Raw genomic sequence first — 19917 nt, 5'->3', positions numbered from 1 at the left:
CATATTTATTCACTTCCATTTTTCATTTTAAGCTCTTTTTATTTAATGCACTTATGTTCAAATGGTGGGGGGGTACCTGTGTGGCGACTTGATATTCCTAGTACAGGACTTAGACCAGATATCTGCAGCACTACCATTGCATCAAGAATGTTTGCAGCTTCTCTCAATGAGTCTGAGACGCTTCTGTTTGCAGACATTGTAAATCAGTTGATTAAATTTAGAAAGATTAGAAACCTTCTGCAAACGGTCGCCAAAAATTTGGGATAAATTCTTTTCTTCTTCTCTCGTTTGTTATTTTGCAAGCTAGTTCCTTTTTTCCCTCTGAACTGCTGACTTCTAACCAGCACAAACACAAAGATAAACCACACCACATTGAAAAACAGAGTTAAAAGGAATTATAAGTCACTGAAACAGACTTAACTAATACAAGAGCAACAAAAAAAAAAATCCACAACTCCATTATGAAAAGAATAAATTATTCAATTACTTAATTTATGTAACTAAATAAGATCATTTTATTTTAAAGTATTCAGATTTGCTTCATGGTGACGTGTATTTATTCAATAGAATCTTTATTTCTAATCAATCAATAGCAGCATTTATTTATTTATGTATTAATTTACTTAATTTTGGTGGAAACGCATCTCCATACAGAAGAAGAAAGAAAACACTAGTCTGTATTGCTCCCCTCAGACTACTGGGATTATTTGTTATTAGTACATGTGGGGAAAAAATAAAACTGATCTAAAACAGTTGGAGTAGAAGAGATTACAATTAATTAGACATGGCATCTCATCTTAATTTAAAAAGAAAGTTTAAAAGTTGTCTATGGTTAAAAATATGTCAAATGTTAAATGACCAAGAACTGTTTAAATTTAAGAAGCGGTCTGTTCCATTTGTACGCAAAACATCAGATACAGTTAAAAAAAAAAGGGTGTTTGCTAAGAGCAAAATAACAAAGCATATCTTAATTAGTGAAATGCAGCTCATTTTGAGGTTTTCATAGTCTGAGAGAATCATGAGTGCAGTACAGGCTGAGATATTCAATAAAGCTATGTGCGCCATTTCAGACACAATCAAACAATGTATTAATTAAAAGGACCCAGACAAAGCAAGCAATAAATCCTGTCTAAGTGTGGGCCGTCTAGGAGCCTTAGCACAGCAGAAGCTGGAGAACACACAACAAAGGGCTAGAGGAGTATCCACCAAAGCCTCAATTTGGGCTTCTAGCACCAGTCAAAGAAATATCTGGAAACAGTTTTTCTTCTGCGAAAAGGATGAAAAACATGATTTCAGACCCAACAATAGCTTCATCAAACCACACTGCCCACCATGGTCAGGCATTAGGAAAGAGGCTTAGAAATGTAGCTCAGACTAAAGCAGCCTGCAGGCTACATGGCATGAGAGCACCACTAACAGAGAGCCCAGCCTCAGTCTGACTCTAGTCTTCTGAGGCTCTTACTAAACATTGCAGATAACGCAGAAGCTTCAACCTGGTGGTCTTCCAGTATGCAAGCAGGTTTGCGGCTGTAGGTGGAACAGGGATACTTTTCTCAGAGAAAAAGATGCTGCAAAACGTTCTCTTTCAGACTTGGCAAGAGGTTAGTTTCATTTGCTTGAGTAATTGTGTCTGGTCTAGGAGACTGTGCTGGCACTGGAGCACAGAGCGGGAGAAGAGGAGAATACGCTGGCAAGCTTTTTGTTTATTGGATGAATTTGAAAGGAATACTGAGAGAAGAAAGGCTTTCTCCTTCATAACATGCATATTTAAACTCAAAGAACAAGGCAAAGATGTTCAAAAGATAATCACACGCCCTTCATCTTAATGCTTAAATGTTTTAGAAGTATTTGAACAAAATAGCAGCTTTAACACGATGTTTACATGAACCAGATTAAAAAGGCACGGATCTGTTTTATTCCCATTATTTGGCTTTAATTTAGCCTAAACTTCTACTGTTATGTCTGTTAGGATTACCAAAATTATTGATTCTCATGAAATAATGACAGACTTAGAACTTTAGAGGATATTTTATGACGTTCTTTTAGTCAAGATTTTATAAACACATATCTTTAGATTTTGGTCAAATTGTCATTTAAATGTAGGACTTTGGTCATACTGTTTGTACTTTCCACAAAAGTTTGTTAGAATTTCGTTCCATTTCTCCCAACAGAGCATCAGATGAGCCGACTGTTCATGTGTAATTAACAGTGTTTTTTTGTTGCTTTAGACTTCATACCTTCATGGAATCTTCCATGGAATATCAGGAATTTTTTCCCCCCTCATTGTAAACTGTAAAGCTGAAAAAGTAAATGCACCTCTGGTCGTGTACTATGTGGAATCAGTACAGCAGAGCAGAAAACAAACCTGTTATTGGAGACAGTTTACAGACCGTTACAGCCTTGCCATGCCAGGGCAGAGACAACACGTTGGAGGCGTGAGAATTGGAAACGCAACCGGTTATTTCTGTTGTGAAACCCACTACGCCTGTTTGGACATGTCTTTGTGGTTTGATTATACAGAGGATCCCAAAACTTCCAGTCAGGCAGAAGAGCCTGTGGAGAGGGGTGGGCTGGGGGGGCTTTACACTAACAAACAACAGACAGGAAATCAGGATCTCAGTAGAGCCATGGGACAATAGCATGGAGATTAGAGACAAGTTAACCCCCCGTTCTCCTCTTTGTGACTGACATGTTTGCTCTACAACTAGCTCCTTTAATAAGCACACAAGCTAATTTTGTTTCTCATCTTTTCCTCTGAAACATTTCTCTTGAACTAAATGCCCTCTGGCAAAGTTTCGATCTCTTCTAATAACAAATGAAAAAAAACCGAGGAGCTTCTGTTTTCCACCTACTTCCCCCCACAGGTAAAGAATGCAGCCAATCAAAGAGCAAAACTCAACGGTAACACCTAGGACTCCAGGGCAGACTTGCTCTGCGGTCAGGATGATGTATTCTCATGAACTGCAGACTTTCTGAAACTGCTCCACTTTACATAAGCTAAGGTAAGAAAAAAAAAAAACACAGGAGGAAAGCCTTCACCTGGATGCCCTTGTACTCTGCCCTCCTCTGGTTTATCATTCACTTAAAGAGGACATTCAGAAGAAACACACCTGTTGGAAAATCTGCAAAGCAGGCCGGATTTTACACCGCCTCAAAAACAGGATTCATTACCAATGAACTAAAAGTCTATCCAAAAGAGGAGAAAGGTAAGAATTTGTTTATTTTCAGTTAAAGTAGCGTATTATTTCTTTCAGAGTTACATCTATAGACAGATTTTAGATTGTTTCAGCATTCTAAAAGCTGAGGAATAACTTTTCTCTCCCATGGATGGCATGTCCCATCTTGTTGAAGAAGAGCTTACCAGGGAAAGCAGTTAGAAGCAGCCTAGATTCCTGACTGAGAAGGGTGTGCATGTGTGGTCTTTTTAATATGCTGTATTTTTCTTTACTACACCAAGAATGGTAAGTTTATATATATAAATATTCATCTGTTTTACATTTCTTTGTCATTCTAGACATTCTTCTTGGGGAGGAAACTCTTCAAATTATTTATTTTGAACTCTAAGCTGAGCAAAAGTAATTATTCTTAAAGAAAAGCAATATCAAAAATTGCGTTTGTTTTTTTTGGTTAATCCGTCTTAATAAGCCAACTTTCTACTTGGCCACGAGGTGTTTCCTCACAGCTGAATTGTACCACTCCTCTTTGATTGACCTGACATGTTTGGAAAGGAATGCTGTTGTGTCCGCGCACTTCCAACCTCCTGCTGCTGCTAAAGTGCCGATAAAACCCTTTACGGGCCGACGAAGCATGTTTGTTGAGGCGGCTTACAAATTCACAGTTAGTGTTTCAAGTCACGAATGTGGAGCTAAAGAGGGCAAAGCTATGAGGAGACTGTAAAAATCCAAAAACGCCCAGGAGATTATCTAATCTGCATGCCGAGGTTGATGAACAGAGTTCTGGTTTTGTAAATAAAATGCTTACAAGTCACGGAATGCAAAGGCTTCCTCCTTTGTAGTATATAGTTTATACAAGATGATGTCTGACATCAAATATTCAAAACAGAGTTATTTAAGACTTGGGTTAAACAGAATATAGAGAAAAACATAGTGTGTCCCTGTTTTGCTGACATCTGGATTTAAATCAGCTCAATTTTAATATCTAAAACTGTTCAAATTGAAATGTTTCTCCATTTCGCCTTATTCATAAAAATTCCTAAAAACAGCGTTTTTACGAAATCACGGTCGAATATAAGCTCACTCTAAAATTATCTTGAGATAGAACCGGTGGTAACATTTCAATGAGAGCGCATTCAGGCATTTAGTTAGTTAAAATACAAAACACTTCAGGATTTCATAGGAACCATAACATTTTCTAAAAAAAATTATAGTAGCTGAGTAATATCTGCATCTAATTTAACTTTACATCACTATCTGAGGTCACTACAAATAAAGATTTAATTCATTACACTATTTTTTTCCGCAGCAAAGCCATTTAGATTTGCAGAGAAGAATACCTCCTACTTTAAAAACTGTAAGGGGATTCCAACAAACTGAGCTATTACCCTTTTGTTGTTTTAATTTTTGTGCTTTTGTTACTGGAATTCTTAAGTAGATTAATAGACTTCCTCTGGAGGATATGCAGAAGACCACACCTGTGCTTATGGGAAGAGTCTAGGCTTTGGGAAAATAAATATTTATAAACAAAGGTTTCAAAGCATTGCTGGGCCATCCCTCTGCAGCCAAATAATACTGAATTTCATTAGACTAAGAACAAGTCCAACAGGTGCAGTCTTCTAAACAATGGCTGTCAATTCTGATTAAAACCGACAGCAGAGCTCAGCGCTTACATCTGGTGCTGAATACCAGAAGAAGCACAAGCTTGGACTTGCTTCAGACTATCATTCGTGTAAATCCTAATTGTCTTTTTTGTGTGTGTTTCTTTTTTCTTTGTAGATGTTATTATACATTTAGTCTGCATCCCTTCCGCAGTATTTACAGAGGAGGAAGTCTATCCCCAGCAAATCCATCAGGATGCCACTTAAAACATCCCTGCAAAGAAATTCCTCTTCGAGCCACTGCTCCAGCAGGACCTCAAAAAGGAGAGAAGTGCTTTCTGTCAACATGATCAGTCTACCTCTTGATGATTTCCGCCACGTCACTCACATTGGAATCAACGGCCAAAATGACAGTTTTGGGGATTTATCCTTCCTTAAGATGGGTCAGGGTCTGCTTCGGCAGAGCTCCAAGAGTGAGCAGAACCTCTTCCTGAACTGCAAGCCACCGCCAAAGCCCCCTCGTTTGAATCTGGATGAAAGTGGGGGTGCACAGAGCCCCGAGTGGGCTGTGGACCAGAAGAGGAAGAAGTGCAGCTCGTTGCCTCTACTGGACAGTGAAGAAGAAGATAAGTGTGAAAATGAGGAAGGGGAAGAAACAAGTAATAACTTTGTTTCTAATCAGACTCGCAGGTGTGGCAGCGTGGGTTCGGATAGGGAAGGAGAGTTTACAGGGAGCTTTGAACAGTTCGATGGATTTAATGAAGAGGACAGTGGCTTTTCTTTCAGTCTTGACCTGGGCCCTTCGATCCTGGAAGATGTTCTCCGGGTGATGGACAAACTACACAACTGAAGAAGCTTCAACAAGCTTCAATGAGACACAACCTTAATTTTATATCCATAAAGCTATGATGACATGTAATAAAGACAGAATAACTAGCTTGTAATGCTATTTGCAGGCCTGGACAAGGCCAGGACAAACTACAAGTGGGAAATGGGAGTCTATGGTGGACTGAATGGATCATTTAATCCTGAACAATGATCTCTGGATCATGAAAAAACTTTAAGGTTAAAAATGGTTCGATATTAAGCAGTTTTAAGGCGATGGAGAAGGATGCCATCAGTTTTTTTTCCAGGAGACACAACCCCTTATTTTGAGAAAGCTACATGATAAATTAAAGGTTGCTTTCAGGACTGAAGCAATTGGATTAAACATGATTAATCGATTATTGAAATAACTAACTAATTTAGTAATCTATTAATTGCTAAATGGAGTATAGAGACTGTGAAACATGCCTTTAGCTGACAGAGCAACCCACTTAGAGCAGTAATTATTATTTTTTTAATTGTACGACATATATAAACATTTAGCATTTAAGATAAAAAAAACAACAACTTTTACGTCTACTCTATTGTGAACTGGACAAATAGAAACATTTTAGTTTCATTAGGTTTGATTCTGTAAAAAATCTTCTTTAAGAAACCTTTGGTTATCCGATTATTAATCGGAAAAATAATCAAGATTAATTGTTTTGCAAAATAATTGTTAGTCACAGTCCTACTTATTTAACATATTTCCCATTAGACAATATAATGCATATAATGGCTGTACTGGGAAACAAGTAAAGAAAATATCATTTGATAAGTAGAGCCTAGTTATTCTAAAAAGCCCATGAGAACCTTATGGTAACCAATGTTTACCAACAATATTTTGGTAAAGATAACATATGAGCCCTGTTTTATGTCTGGGCTTATTTAACTTTATCTACAATTCTTCTTTACCATTATAGTACCCCAAACCACAACACCAGAAGCAGCTGTTAGGATTTAAGGCTGTTGTGTTTAAGAAAAGAAAAGCTGAGGCTGAAATCCAAGGTCCTTGAGCTGTGATGTCTTGACTCTTGGCGTGCTTGCCCGTATATTGTGTGCACAGGGCAATTTTTCCTCCGCACGCATCCTGGAGGCCCCACTCGAAGGTAAAGCAAGGTACCCCCCATTTCTCATTCCCAGCAGTGCAGTGAAAACAAACATTTAGCTCTGCTTCCAATAAAAGCAAGGCAGTGGTGGCAGGTTGGGCAGCACACCAAGCCAGGCCACAGGTCCAAGACCCTATAAGAAGAAAGAAATGGCTACGGGTGCTGTTTTGTTAGCTGAAAATCAGAGTGCTATGATCTGGCGGGTGGTGTTCAGGAAAGAAAGTGGTGATGGGTAACACTATACGTCTAGACGTGCAGTTGAAGAGGGAGGGGGATCAGAGACGGCCATTGCTTCAGCAGAGGTCCTGATGAGGATTTAAACACAACCTTCTGAGCAAATGCATGCATTTCATGTATACACAGTGCATTTCTTCTCACATCATCCAAGTGGGTTTTGTGGAGACAATTGAGGTCTATTTTCCTGGTTTTATACTTTAGTGAGGGGGGGTTGACAGACTGATCTGTGAGCAAGCACAAAACCAGCTAAATCTCTTTGCTAATTAGAGGTCACACTAGGAAATAGACAAATATCTTTTCAAGATAGAGGTTTGCAATTCTACACATGTCTAAACAAAATCTATGTGATTTTTGAACACAATTTGAATTGTATGCATTGTGTTGCTTGCAGTGTTTGAACTGGATATTTGTGTCTTGTACATGTTATGACAAATGTTATTGTGAAAGCTGTTTAGCATTGTCAAATCTACCATTCTGTACTCTGGTTCCACCATTTTTGGTTTAGTGGATAAACATGTAGCTTCTCAGCACAAGAAGCCAGAATGGATGGAATATGTATTGTATGTCACGATCATCTAACAAGATTAGCAGCTCAATATTCAAAGGTGGAAAGGCATAGCAATTTACATTGAACCAGACATTGTATATTATCTGCAATCAAAAATATTGCATCATAATAAATGCAGGAGTTTCAGGAATAACTGTATGAATTCCACGGCTCTGAGTTACGCCTAAATCCAAACAAAGGTGCCACAGGTGTGAATGTAAAAAGTAGGGCAGTCACCAGGACAACACATATTGGACCCAATAAGAAGAGTTTTAACTTCATATATGTTTGTTTTGTTCTTAAGCAGAGACAGTCTAAGTTTAACTAAAACCTAATGCAATGCTAGTGCAAACAACATTACCAAATAAAAAAAAAACTAATCTCACTATAGAACAAGCCTTTTGTGTAACTTCTTGTCAGGTCTAATTTATCACTAAAACAAAGGCTAGGAAAAGACATTTTCTGGTACAATTCCACTCCTCTAAAACATGCCTTAATGTGCAGTAATGCTTAATTATAGTGTCTTAAATAACTCTTTTTGCCAATGAAAATTTTTCCAATTTGGTAATTTTCCCAAACTCTGTACTTGAGGGCCACTGTCCTGCAGGGTTTAGAGGTTTCCTGCTCCAGCACAGCTGATTTTCATTGATAGCTGATTAGCAGGCTTTAGCTGAAATGCAATTAATAAAACCGCTAAAAGCTGCAAGTATCGAGTTGGGGCAAGCCTGCATTAGAATCACAAACATCAGTGCACAACAAAGCCTAGCACTTAATGGTGAAGCAAACAGGAAAAAATTATCTTTAAAGCATTCCCACAGCATGATGCTGCAACCACCAGATTTGATAGGTAAGGGTTATGTGAAGTGTTAGTTTTCCTTCCACATAAAGTTTAACATGTAGGCCAAACGGTTTAAGATTTAGTCGCATCTTGAACAGAACAACTTGTTTTTAAATAGTGGCTCTGTTCTTTAAACACTTCAAATAAAAGGTCATATTTGTAGACTGTCAACAAACAGTATCAAGACAGCTACATGAGCTCTGATCTACATTTACATACATTTTTATTTTTCGCTTTCAGTCTGCCAACTGCACAGCTCCATGCTAAGGATCTATTCCAGACACAAGATCTATTTTCCCAGAGCACACTTTTCAGGCACTAGGAAACCAGCAAACTGGGAAAACAATCCAAGAATAGCTCATCTGATGCATCTGGTTCTGCCGTGACAACCCTTAGCTGACTCTGGGTCTAAATGGAAGAGGCAGGCATATAAAACTCTGATTTAAATGCTGTGTGATGTATTAACCTAAAATAATACGGTATACTAAATCGAACCATGAACAGAGTGATTAATGATGAGATCATCTCCCGAAAGACTCAAGCATCAAGGCAGACAGTCTGTGGATGTATTACAGTTACAGTCTATCACTTATTAGACTCTGTAATGCATACAATTGGCCACATGTGTGAATCCTCTTTCTGAACCTGCAAATATGACCCCCTCCTAGAAGGGTTCTGATGTACAGATACTGTGTGTTTGGTTTGAATTCAGCTTATCTGACCACCAAAGGGATATCTCTTATAAAACAGACCCTTTAGGATAAATATTTGTATTTAATAGAAGGCTTACTGTAAAATGTTATTTCCTTCATAATTCTAAAGGGTTTCGTGATGACAGAAAACATTTTTGTTTATTTAAACCATTTCTTGTCCCAGGACGGAATGAAAACTTTTTTTTTTTTTTTTGGTCAAAATAAAAATTTGATATATAAGAATTAATTTTTCAAGGACATTTTTAAATGGACACCCCTCTACTAATACCACATTGTGGAGAAACAGTTTTTTTTCGATAGCCACCAATAATGTCTTTAATTACTTCTGGTTAAACATTGACCGGCGATCATTGACCTTTTCTTTTTCTTTTTTTTAATTGGTAAGGGCAAAGTCCATCTAAAATGGTTGCCTTTCTAACACTAAAAACATGCTCCACAAAGCTACTATAGGTGTTTTCTAATTACTGATGTTGGTCTGGTTTATTTTTTATTTTTTTCAAACAATTATGTTAACATGTATCTAAGTTTAATGGCCGTTTGGCTTATAATGTTTAGAAGCTGGCTAACTGGAATCGCAGTAATTTCATTTCAATTCTGAAAACAGAAAAAAAAGGGGGAAAAAAAAAAAGTTTTTTTTTAAATTTTCGAAGTTGTCCAAATTATTATTCAAATTTCACTAAATGGATGTGTATATTTATCCCTATATGTGCTATTTTAATCTTTTATGGATTAGAGAAAATCCACAATAAATTCAAACTTATTTATCTGGACATGAACACAATTGTTCTAAGTACTATGAGTCTACTCTTTATAGAAATGCTTTAACAACATTATAAAGTTAAAATTAGAATCTGTAGTCATGCTGAAGATAGATGTAAACATCTAAATATGTACTGACAATAATAAACAGGGAAGATGCATATGCATTCCATATGTCTATGAAAAAAAAACTCCTGTTTTCCTCCTGACCAAAGAAGATTGAAAAAAGTAGGACATACAATTCCCATGAGCAGGGATAGGAACATTCATTTGCTATAGTAAGTTGTTTTTTAAATAATGATAAAATACAATAAACAGCAATAACTTTTAGCAGAACTTTTACTTTTGAAACATCAGCATATTTTAAAACAATTCTTCAACTCTATTCCCTTATTGTTTCCAAGTAAAAATCCAGCCTCATTAATGTCTCCTTAAATGATGAAACAAAGAGATTCTGACTAGTAAGATCCAAAAAAACGATTGAAATTACACATTTTGGTGACTTTACTCAACATAATATTTCCAACCTCTCATTTAAAACTTAAAAGGCAGAAAATTATAGAAATAGGAACTGTAAAAATTTGATTGACTGACAGGAAATAAAGAGATCGCAGCGAATCCCTTCATTTAAAGGTATAATGGAGAATTTTCATTAATTTTTGAAAAGAAAAAAAAGCACATGCACAACCCTGCACCCGCTCCTGAGAGGGAACGCCTATTAAACACGTGCAAGAGCATGCAGGAGCCCATTTCTCCTTGTGCACACTCTGTTTAAAAGTTGCTGTTTGCATCACTCATACAAGTTTACTTTCCAAAAGAAGATTTGGATTTTTTCAACCTTGTCAGACTCAGCACCGGTAGTGCAAATGGGGACAGAAACATAAGACTGCCTTATGTAAACATATCACCAGAATGATTGACAATAAGGAGGACCCCTTATTTTGATGATCCATTTGGAAAAAGAACATCCTCCACTATATCTTTAAGCCAATTCTGAATAGATTTTAAAACTGTGCTCCAAGAGAACGCTCTGGATATTTATAAAATGTATTGCCTGACTAACTGAGAGGAATAATTTAAAAACTTGACGTTTGTATCAGTTCAGACCCAAAAGAGCCAATATTCATGAGATTAATCCTTTCCCCTGTTCTATCCTGGAGTTTATGGAAATCGTCTTTCAGCCGGGATCTGATTAATATATCAGTGTTTCATTCTTGGAAAGGTTTGAGATTCAGAAGGAATTCATATATCTGTGCTTTAATTTAAAAACTTTAGCAAGTCTTGCAGCTTTCTTTTAACCGATGCATTACAAAATGTCCTATGCAGACTATTTAAAGAGAAAAATAAAGTTGAACCTATAGTAACTCTTTTGTTTCAAGTAATGCTGAAAGAATTAGGTTGTTTCTATGGTTCTTGCTGAAAAAAAAAAAAGTTATTATGCCGTTTGTAAATATTGGGAAGCGATCTTAATGGAGAGCGTGTCACGGTTCTTCTGATTCATAAGAAAAAACACATTGTCTCCAGATGCATTTAGTAAGCCGAGGAGAACAAGGAACTGGAATCAGGGGTGAAGTCATTTGTGTCTTTAAGCTCCCTTAAGTCAGGCCATGACCTGCTGAGCATTGTGTCTAAATTGATCAAATTAAAGAAGCAAGTCTTTACCCACTCTTCCACCTGGTTTACCCGTTTTAACCATGGGTTCTCACATGCCAACTCAGGTCTTTTAGATCCCAGATAGATTCTGGATGCTTAATTCTTTCCAGAATGTCCCTCAATGTCCACTGATTCAAAAAATAGCAGTGGATTAACTTACAAAGGTTGTAAAACCATCAAAAATCTCATAACTGACAAGATTTTACATTGAGAGCCAAATGAAAAATTATCCGGCCAAAATATTTTCATACTCTGTAGGAGGGGGAAGAAAAGGTTAAAAAAGTATGAGGCAATATGCTTTGGAAGTCAGTAAAACAAACTAAGTTACCATAAAAGCATTTAAAAAGATTAGAATGACAAGTCCCAGTGTGCAGGCTTAGTCTCAGACTGTAACCCCATGTAGGAGGTCTGACACCCCCACGCTGAGGCTAAGGGTTCAAATACAGTTCACCAAAAAAACCACAGACACAAAGGTATGAGCAGGAAAAAAGGTCAGTTTAAATAACATTGAATTATTTTTTACAATAAAACTGAAGAATGAGAATTTAAGAAGAATAAATCAATCTTAAAATGAAAAAAACAAGCAGTCCTTTATGAGACTGAATCGCAGACCAACATGTTATGTTTCAGCCTTTCCTCTGTGAGAATAGCTTTTCAAATTGCCTTTTCAGATGTCCTTCCTGAGCTAAAGGTGCAGCCAAAACAAACTCCCAATATCAGTGTGTTATGGTTTGAGTAGATAAAGAAAATGTCCAACTGCCTGTCAAAACATACAAATGTATTCTATATAGATATCATAGCAAAAGAATTAACATTGTTAGAAATTCATGAAGCTTAGAGCCTCATTTTTAACCTGTGGAGGGATTAGATGTTTGAAACTCTGGAAGAGCAACCTGACCCAGTCATGGAATCTATAGTTGCTGGCAGCTTTCAGCCATAAAAGCATTGTGAAAAAGTAATATTCATTTACTTTTATCTTCTCGAAGGTTTAACATGAAATATCATTCCCCCTATCCCAAGCCCTCTTCTGATTGGTCATCTCATGTTTGATAGACTGAGATAACAGATTTAAATACATTTATTAAAACTCTACTTTAGCCTAATTATGATACAACAATCAATGATTTAATGGCAAAAATAAAATCAAGCCAACAAAAAAACTACTGAATCTTATGGATTAAAATGGATCAGAAAAGGTGAAAAATCCACAAAACATAAAACTGAAAGGCAGTGCTACTTGTTTTTGGCTGTCATTACTGCACAGTGCCTCACCTTGGCTGCACTAAGAAAGTGTTGAATTCCTGGACTCTCCCAGGTCGGTTCCTTTAAAAGCGCCCAAGCAGTGGGGCCAGAGCCTAACTACTCCAAACAAAATAAACTGAGTCCACTTACCCCACCACACTGATCCAGGCCAAAAAGAACATAAGTTCAAACGCTGGGGCAACATTTGCACGACTGATATTAAAATAAAAGAAATTCTTAACATTTATATAACTCTTTATGCAGAGAAGCTAATATTTGTGTTGGAGGTAAAGTAACAGGCGATATATTGCAACATGCTGAAGACATGGCCTATGAAAGCTGGAGGGAATTTCAGAAATACATTTTGTGTTATAAGAGTACCTGTGAAGAAATGAAAAGGCCGGACTGGGATGCAGCAGGGACAGCCTCGGGTTGTCCTTCCAGCCATGTGATCTTCAACGGGTTAACACTCAGGCCACTTTCATTTTTAACCGCCAGCTCCTAAAACAGGAGACATTGAAATTTTTTCTAAAAGTTATGTATTAAAGCTCACAGTTACAACTTTCTTATCAAAGCTATCATTTATTTCTTTTTTAATAATGCATCCACATAATGTCTTGAGTGGAGAAGAATAAAATAATTTAAAAATGTTGCCATGCCTAAAATATGTAAACATTTACTTCTGGTTATGATGCTAACTTCAGCACAATAGGATTCTTCACCAATCAGTGAACAACAGCTGCTTTTCTTCTGAACCACCAAGTTAAATGTCTGCTAATGCTAACCTTTGGTTATCATTAATGCAATTTTTTTCCCCGGTTTTTTTTTTCTTTCCCTTTTCCCAGTTCCGGGGCATTGAATTGACTTTTTTGCTTTTACCCCTTCCCTTTTGGGAGCAGTGGGCTGCCATCATGGGGCGCCCGGGGAGCAGTGTGGGGTTAAGGGTCTTTGTTCACGGACCCAGGGTGGCATCTCTGGGAGTGGGGCTTGAACTCAGAAAGTCTGGATTCCAACAGCATTGCCCTAACCACTAGGCCGCCACTCCCCTTGAATCCCTTTTAATGCTCAACTCATCAGGTCCTATATAGAAATGTATGCCGTCACATTTATTTCAAAATGCCAACGAGAAAAAAAACATACTCGCATATATGTTAAACTACTTCTGCAGATGGTTTATCTACCACTGCATAACAGAAATCACACAAGCGTGACAAACTGCTGCTTAGAGAGGAGAAAATCGTTCTCTGAGCTCACCAGCTCCCCCCACGAGATCCCTCGGGATCTCACCGCCCATGATTTTCTATCCAGCAGCTACGCACCAGGATGGCTGGACTCTCAAAAGCATCTCTTCCATCAGACTAATTTTCTCCTTTGTATGAAGGAAAATGTGTTTTGACAGGTTGGGCGAAGAGATACCTCTTCTGTAAGCATCCTCCTGATTGGGCCTTTTAGACACGACCACACAGGAAATAGTGCCAGAAAGCCTTTGAATGACAGCTCGTCATCTATAAGTGAAGACAACGGCTGGAGACGGGACAGTGGTTTCTCCAACGTTTGCGGTACGTGGGAGTTTGTTCTTGCACCCAAAAAAGCACAATTATTCCTCATGGAGCAGTGTCATCTTTGAATAAACAGCCGTAGAATGACGTATGATGACACTACTTCCCGTGTGATCATGTCTGCGATTCCGAAGAAGACATTTTCTCCTCTCAAAAAGGCAGTTTCTCGCCCATGTAAGATTTTTTTTGTGCTGCGGTAGATAAACCATGCACAGAAGTAGTTTAACATACATGCAAGTATGTTTATTTTTCTCAAGGGCGTTTTGAAATAAATGTGACGCCAAAGAACTGGACCATGACCAAATGTTGTTGCGGACAAATAGCTTCTTAAACAAGCCTCTCCTTGGCACTCCTCATATATGGTCTCATGCTATGACCAAATCGCAAATGGATTTTTATAGGATTGATAAGGCAAGACAGTAAGAACTGCATAACTCCAAAGAAGAAGATATATTTTTTAAAAGAAACACATAAATGGCTGACATTAGGAAAGCATCAGTAATGTCAGGGATAAATCTGGAAAAGAAACTTTAATTTAAGGCTAGGATAGAAATCAATGCCCCATCCTTTAAAAATATTGAGGGGCACTGCTCATTCCATCCCTCTAAAAAAGGAAAGAGCATGGAACAAATGGAAAACCACCAGGATATGGCTGTCCTTCTATAGGTAATAAGCAATAATTTGCTGCCATGACATCTATGATTCCTATAGGGGAAACAGCCAACAGGTGAAAGAATGTGCTATAGTCTGGGGTGTGAGGAAAAAAAAAATAATTCAGCCTCCCCCATGATAACCTGTCGGTGGCAACATCATGCTGTCAGGATGTTTTTTCCTCAAGGCAGTATTAATGAGGGGCTAGGTTGAGCTAAGTATGCGAAAGCTTGGATAAAAACTGGGGAAAAACAACTTGAGACGGAACTGGTGGTTCCCTTTCCAACTAGAAAACAACCCTAAACATAAAGCAAGTGAATCAGTTGAATAAGTGAAATGAATTCCTTTCAATGTGCTATAATTATAAAAGTGGAAACCTAATCATTAATATCACTAAATTTCAGCAATTGTGATAGAGGGACGCTGAACAAAGTTTTACATTTTCTGCTTAGCATAAAAATTCTACAAGCATGCACCTTTTTTCGGTCTACTTCAGAGTTATGCACCTCTTTCTGTTTGCACAACCTCTTTTTGAAACATATAGCACTATGTGGTTATATGAAAGGTTCAAGGGTAATGAATATGTTTGTTTCTACAGCCAAGGAAGTGCCAGAATCATTGCCTGAATCCAATATGCTGACAGAAGTGGCGTGTTCAGAGGAAACCACAAACAAAAGAACACCAACGTGAAAAAGAGCCTAAGGAGCCAGACGATGGTGAACAATGACTCAAGCTCTTTGGGTCGATGGTTCCAATCAGCACAACCATTTCTAAAGCATGGGATTATTTTAGGTCAAAGTCTACTTCTTGAGGTTCGGACGTCTGACAGATGTTATTCCTAGAAATAATCAAACTCAAAATGTGCTCCAAGACATTGTGGCAAGTGATGAACTTGGTTCAGAAAGTCTCCTCAAGAGATTCTAACCAGAAGAGTAAACGTGCAAGCCTGGGGTACTTACAGCTGCTTTCACAGATGCAAACTCCACAACAGCACTTCCTTTCTTCTTACTCGATACGATCACATTTAAAACATCCCCGTACTAAATGACACAGCAGGAGGATAAAAGCATTCAGTGGAAGGGAAGGAAAGATGCAGAACATCTGAATTAGTATTTCCTTTCACAGTATAATCCATAACCGTGAAAACAAAAACACATGCAAACTCAAAATTTGAAACACTGCAGAATATCACACATCTGAAAATACAAGTTAGCAAACAATTAAAATCCGGCTCAAAGAAATCATGTTAGCCTGTGTGTTTGAGTCCAATACTGTCAATATGAGAAGTTTACACACCTCTGCTAAAATTCCAGAGTTGTTAGACAGCGACAAAAAAAAAGTCTTTTGTGAACCTTTGAACTTTGAACCTTTTTGAACTTTGAGTCGAGTTAAAAGAAATTAAGTTAGACTTTGACAAATTTTATTGTCATTTTATACACATACATACAAAACAAAATGTCGTTCAGTACAGCTCTCATGACACATCCATTTCTCAAGTGCAGTAGGGATAAAATGTAAACATAAGACTCGTATATGATTTACAGTTTTTTCCAACATTCAGCACTTCTTTTTTTTCCATTTTATTCAGCATTCAGCAGTCTAATCACAGTGGGGAAGAAGCTGTTTTGGAATCTGCCGGACCTGAATCAGATGCTGCGAAGCCTCTTCCCAGAAGGCAGAAGGGAGAACAGTCCGTGGTGGGGGTGTGAAGGGTCACTGATGATGTTACGGGCTTGGGACACGCAACGCTGGGATGAAATGACTTTTATGGAGGAAAGAGGAGCCCCAATGATCTTCTCTGCAGTTCTCACTACTCTCCTGGCCCTCTTCCAGTCTGAGGCACTGCAGCCTCCACACAGTGAGACAGCTGGTCAGAACGCTCTCTTTGGTGCTTCTGTAGAAGGTGGTGAGGATTGGTGGCAACAGGTGGGCTTTCCTCATCCTACGCTGGAAGTAAATGCCCTTTTGACCGGTGAGGTGGTGTTTACAGACCAGGTGAGGTTGTCTGTGAAGAGCACCCCAGGAATTTGGTGCTGTTGACCACCTCTACATCTGAGCAGTAAATGAGCAGTGAAGCGTGGTTAGACCGATTCTTCCTGAAGTCAACGATGATCTCCTTTGTTTTCTCCACAGTCAGGATCAGGCTGTTATCTGTTCACCAGCCCACCAGCTTCTCCACATCCTCTCTGTAGTCCTGGTCGTTGTCGTCTCTGATGAGTCCCACCACCGTGGTGTCGTCTGCGAACTTCACGTTGTGATTGGTGGTGAACCTGGGAACTCAGTCATGTGTCATCAGGGCGAACAGCAGGGGGCCAGCTCTTTAACCAGCCTTTCAAAGCACTTTATCATGATGGGAGTCAGTGCAACAGGCCTGTAGTCATTGAGTGAGGTAACCTGAGGCCTTTTTGGGCCCGGAATGATGGTGGCAGACTTGCTGGTGGGGACATATACAGTAGGAATGCTGACCACACTAAACTCTCTAGGCAAATAGAAAGGTCTGTGGTTAACAGTCAGAAACTTGATGTCTGGAGAGCAGAAGCTAGCGACCGATCTAGCATTTTTACACCAGCTTTTGTTTATGTACACACAAACTGGGTTCTTTGTTCCTATCAGCGGAATTTGAGCATCAAGACCTGGTGTATGGACATAGCCATAGTGTTCTGAGACACAGAGATTTCTTAGTGTTGAGAATATTTGGTATATTTTTAACTGGCTGATACTTTCTGAGACAATGAGATTTATCTGAATCTTTGGAAGCTCTGGGTTGGTTTAGCTTTAAGATGCGACAAAAAAAGAAAATAGTTTGAAAAGCAAGAAATTAGAACAACAATGTTATCTAAAGCCCTTTAAAAGTGTGCACTTACTGCAATACAACATGAACTTTAATACCATGGTTACTTTCTAAACAAAAACAAATCCCCAATCATTATAGAACTTGCACACTACCGTAACCACATTTTTTTTTTTTTTTTATTTCACCACATAAAGTAATTCGTTCTTTCAACTGTTCTAAACAAGCAGGTCACATAAGAGGCTAGAAAATATGTGAAATTATTTACTAGCCTGTTATAGGCTTATTGTGTAGACTTTTTTATGCAATGTGAGATCAAAGCTAAATGTAAAGTAGTAGTGGTAAAGTTGTAGTTTAAATATAATGTAAACAGAAAATGCACCAAGTTACCCATCTTAATGGAAAATTCTGGAAAAAATAAGGAATAATTGGCCATATTTTGTCTGCAGAGAGATGGATAAGGGCAATGAAGGTGGCTTATGACATGACTGGTCTTTAAGCCTGTATTAGAGCTTAGAGAAAAATATGTAGTCTAGCTCCATTAGCTCTACTTTTAGCATTAACCTTTTTCCTGTTTTAGCCTTTCATGGAAGCAGAAAGCAGGAAAATTCTGGGAAACTTAAAGTCTAGGAATGCTAATGTCCACCAAGGACACTCTTAATCCATCCAACAGTGACAAAGGAGACTCTCAAAAGGCTTCTATTTCATAAAATATAAATATCTTAACAGATTTTTTTGCTCCCTTAAACAAAGATTTATTTTTCCATGCAGCCAAAGTACACAAGACCAATCCCGTACGCATACATGCGCTGCATAAGCATCCCCATTTTCCCAGAGAGCAGTGGCTATTTCTGCTTATCCAAACCATTAACTGTCACTCAGTGATGGTTGCCATCAAAAACATTACAGTCCCTTTGCCTAAAATTTGAAACAGGAACAACACTTAATATCTTTACTCCCTGCTCAGATCACACTGCATACGTGCGTGAAGAAAACAAATTCAGCTGCTCTGCTCTAGGCAAGTTGACGTCACTGACACTTGCCCCATCCCAATTTGAGGCCAACCTGCACCCCACCAAAAGCCCTCGTGACAGATCGGGGGAGAAGATGGTGGTGGGTTGCATGAGAACAGCACATTTCCTAAAGCCTCCCTTGGTACTGTTTAATCACCTGGTAAGAGGGGCACAAACAATGCCGTGCATGGCTTTAAAAGGGCACCACAACATAGCCCTAAGCACTTTCACTCCTACAAAACTTAATGGGCCTTGATAAGTGGAAGTGTAAACAATCTACAGTCCTGATGTCATGCAGGCCTCAAATAAGGGTGGACTTTAGAGTGCAGGTTTGTTCAAATGAAGCTATGCCCTACGAGCGTGAAAACTAAGATTTCAACTAATAGCTACTCTTATAACAGCTCAGCACAAGTTCCAATCTTTTAATTGATTTCCAGGACACCCACCTTATGAAATAGTTTAAGTAGAACCTCTTGAGAATAACCTCCATTCATCTCGTCGTCCTTCTTGCATTTCCATTTTAACTAGAGGAGAAAAAAAAAGAAGGCCAACATTAGTCATGATCACTTTCAAGAACTAAAGAAGTGCACGATAATGGATAATCCTTAAAGCTGGATTGATTAAACTCAGCTGCAGAGGAGGTGAACCGTGCCAGACAGGTTTGGCTCTGATGAAAAACAGAGAGCTAAAAACTATCAAGACAGGCTGAAGCTACGGGAGGAAGAACTCTTTATGCTCTTGGAACATCAGCATTGAACCACCTGCAAGACCTGCAATCAATTTCCATTCATAACAGTTGGAGCTGCACGAATGGGGAGAAACCCCTCAGATGGGTGAGCACCAGACTAGTTCATAAATCACCTGCTAAACTAAAGCGCTGAATCCTTACAGGCTGATGCCCAAGCTTAATCACAGGTCTCTTTACAAATCAAAAAATGTATTATTTGAATTTACTGGTACAGATAATCAGGTTTATTCTACCCATCCCCTTTACTCTCATACCCATAAATTAAATCTCCCATTGGATATAAAGTAATCAGTCTAACTCTAAATAATGCAATCTGTTCAAATCTACTAATAATTTAGGTGTCAGCAAAGTGCCCATAGTCAGTGTTGGGAACGTAAAATATTAACTAGTTATAGTAACTAGGTAATTCTCCCCAAAAG

At 38.3% G+C, this 19917-nt stretch overlaps 2 protein-coding genes across 3 annotated transcripts in view; one reads left to right on the top strand and one right to left on the bottom strand.

Annotated features, from left to right (window-relative positions):
- Positions 1-19917, bottom strand: part of dnajc17 (DnaJ heat shock protein family (Hsp40) member C17) — a 46294-nt gene that overhangs the window by 6322 nt on the left and 20055 nt on the right. The window contains exons 8-10 of the mRNA XM_015398340.1: positions 19197-19274; positions 15906-15986; positions 13118-13237 (exon numbers count right to left, since the gene is read on the bottom strand). Coding sequence (XP_015253826.1) covers positions 13118-13237; positions 15906-15986; positions 19197-19274 — 279 coding nt within the window. The remainder of the gene's footprint in view (positions 1-13117; positions 13238-15905; positions 15987-19196; positions 19275-19917) is intronic.
- LOC107100000 (cdc42 effector protein 3-like) lies at positions 2641-6106 on the top strand. 2 transcript variants are annotated; one of them, XM_015398341.1, is made up of 2 exons: positions 2641-3206; positions 4953-6106. In XM_015398341.1, exon 2 carries the CDS (start codon positions 5031-5033, stop codon positions 5622-5624), a length of 594 nt encoding a protein of 197 aa, XP_015253827.1. In that variant the 5' UTR covers positions 2641-3206; positions 4953-5030; the 3' UTR covers positions 5625-6106. The 2 variants fall into 2 exon arrangements, with proteins under 2 accessions (XP_015253827.1, XP_015253828.1); XM_015398342.1 differs by lacking the exon at positions 2641-3206 and adding an exon at positions 3303-3461.

This window comes from Cyprinodon variegatus, unplaced genomic scaffold (genome assembly GCF_000732505.1).
Source record: "Cyprinodon variegatus isolate N-32 unplaced genomic scaffold, C_variegatus-1.0 Scaffold928, whole genome shotgun sequence".
NCBI classification, from domain to species: Eukaryota; Metazoa; Chordata; class Actinopteri; order Cyprinodontiformes; family Cyprinodontidae; genus Cyprinodon; species Cyprinodon variegatus.
The sequence above is the reverse complement of the archived record's forward strand: the minus strand, read 5'-3'. Positions and strand labels throughout refer to the sequence as shown.

What these genes read in the sequence shown, in the direction of transcription:
- LOC107100000 (XM_015398341.1), top strand. Translation starts at nt 5,031, where the DNA reads ATGCCACTTAAAACATCCCTGCAAAGAAATTCCTCTTCGAGCCACTGC.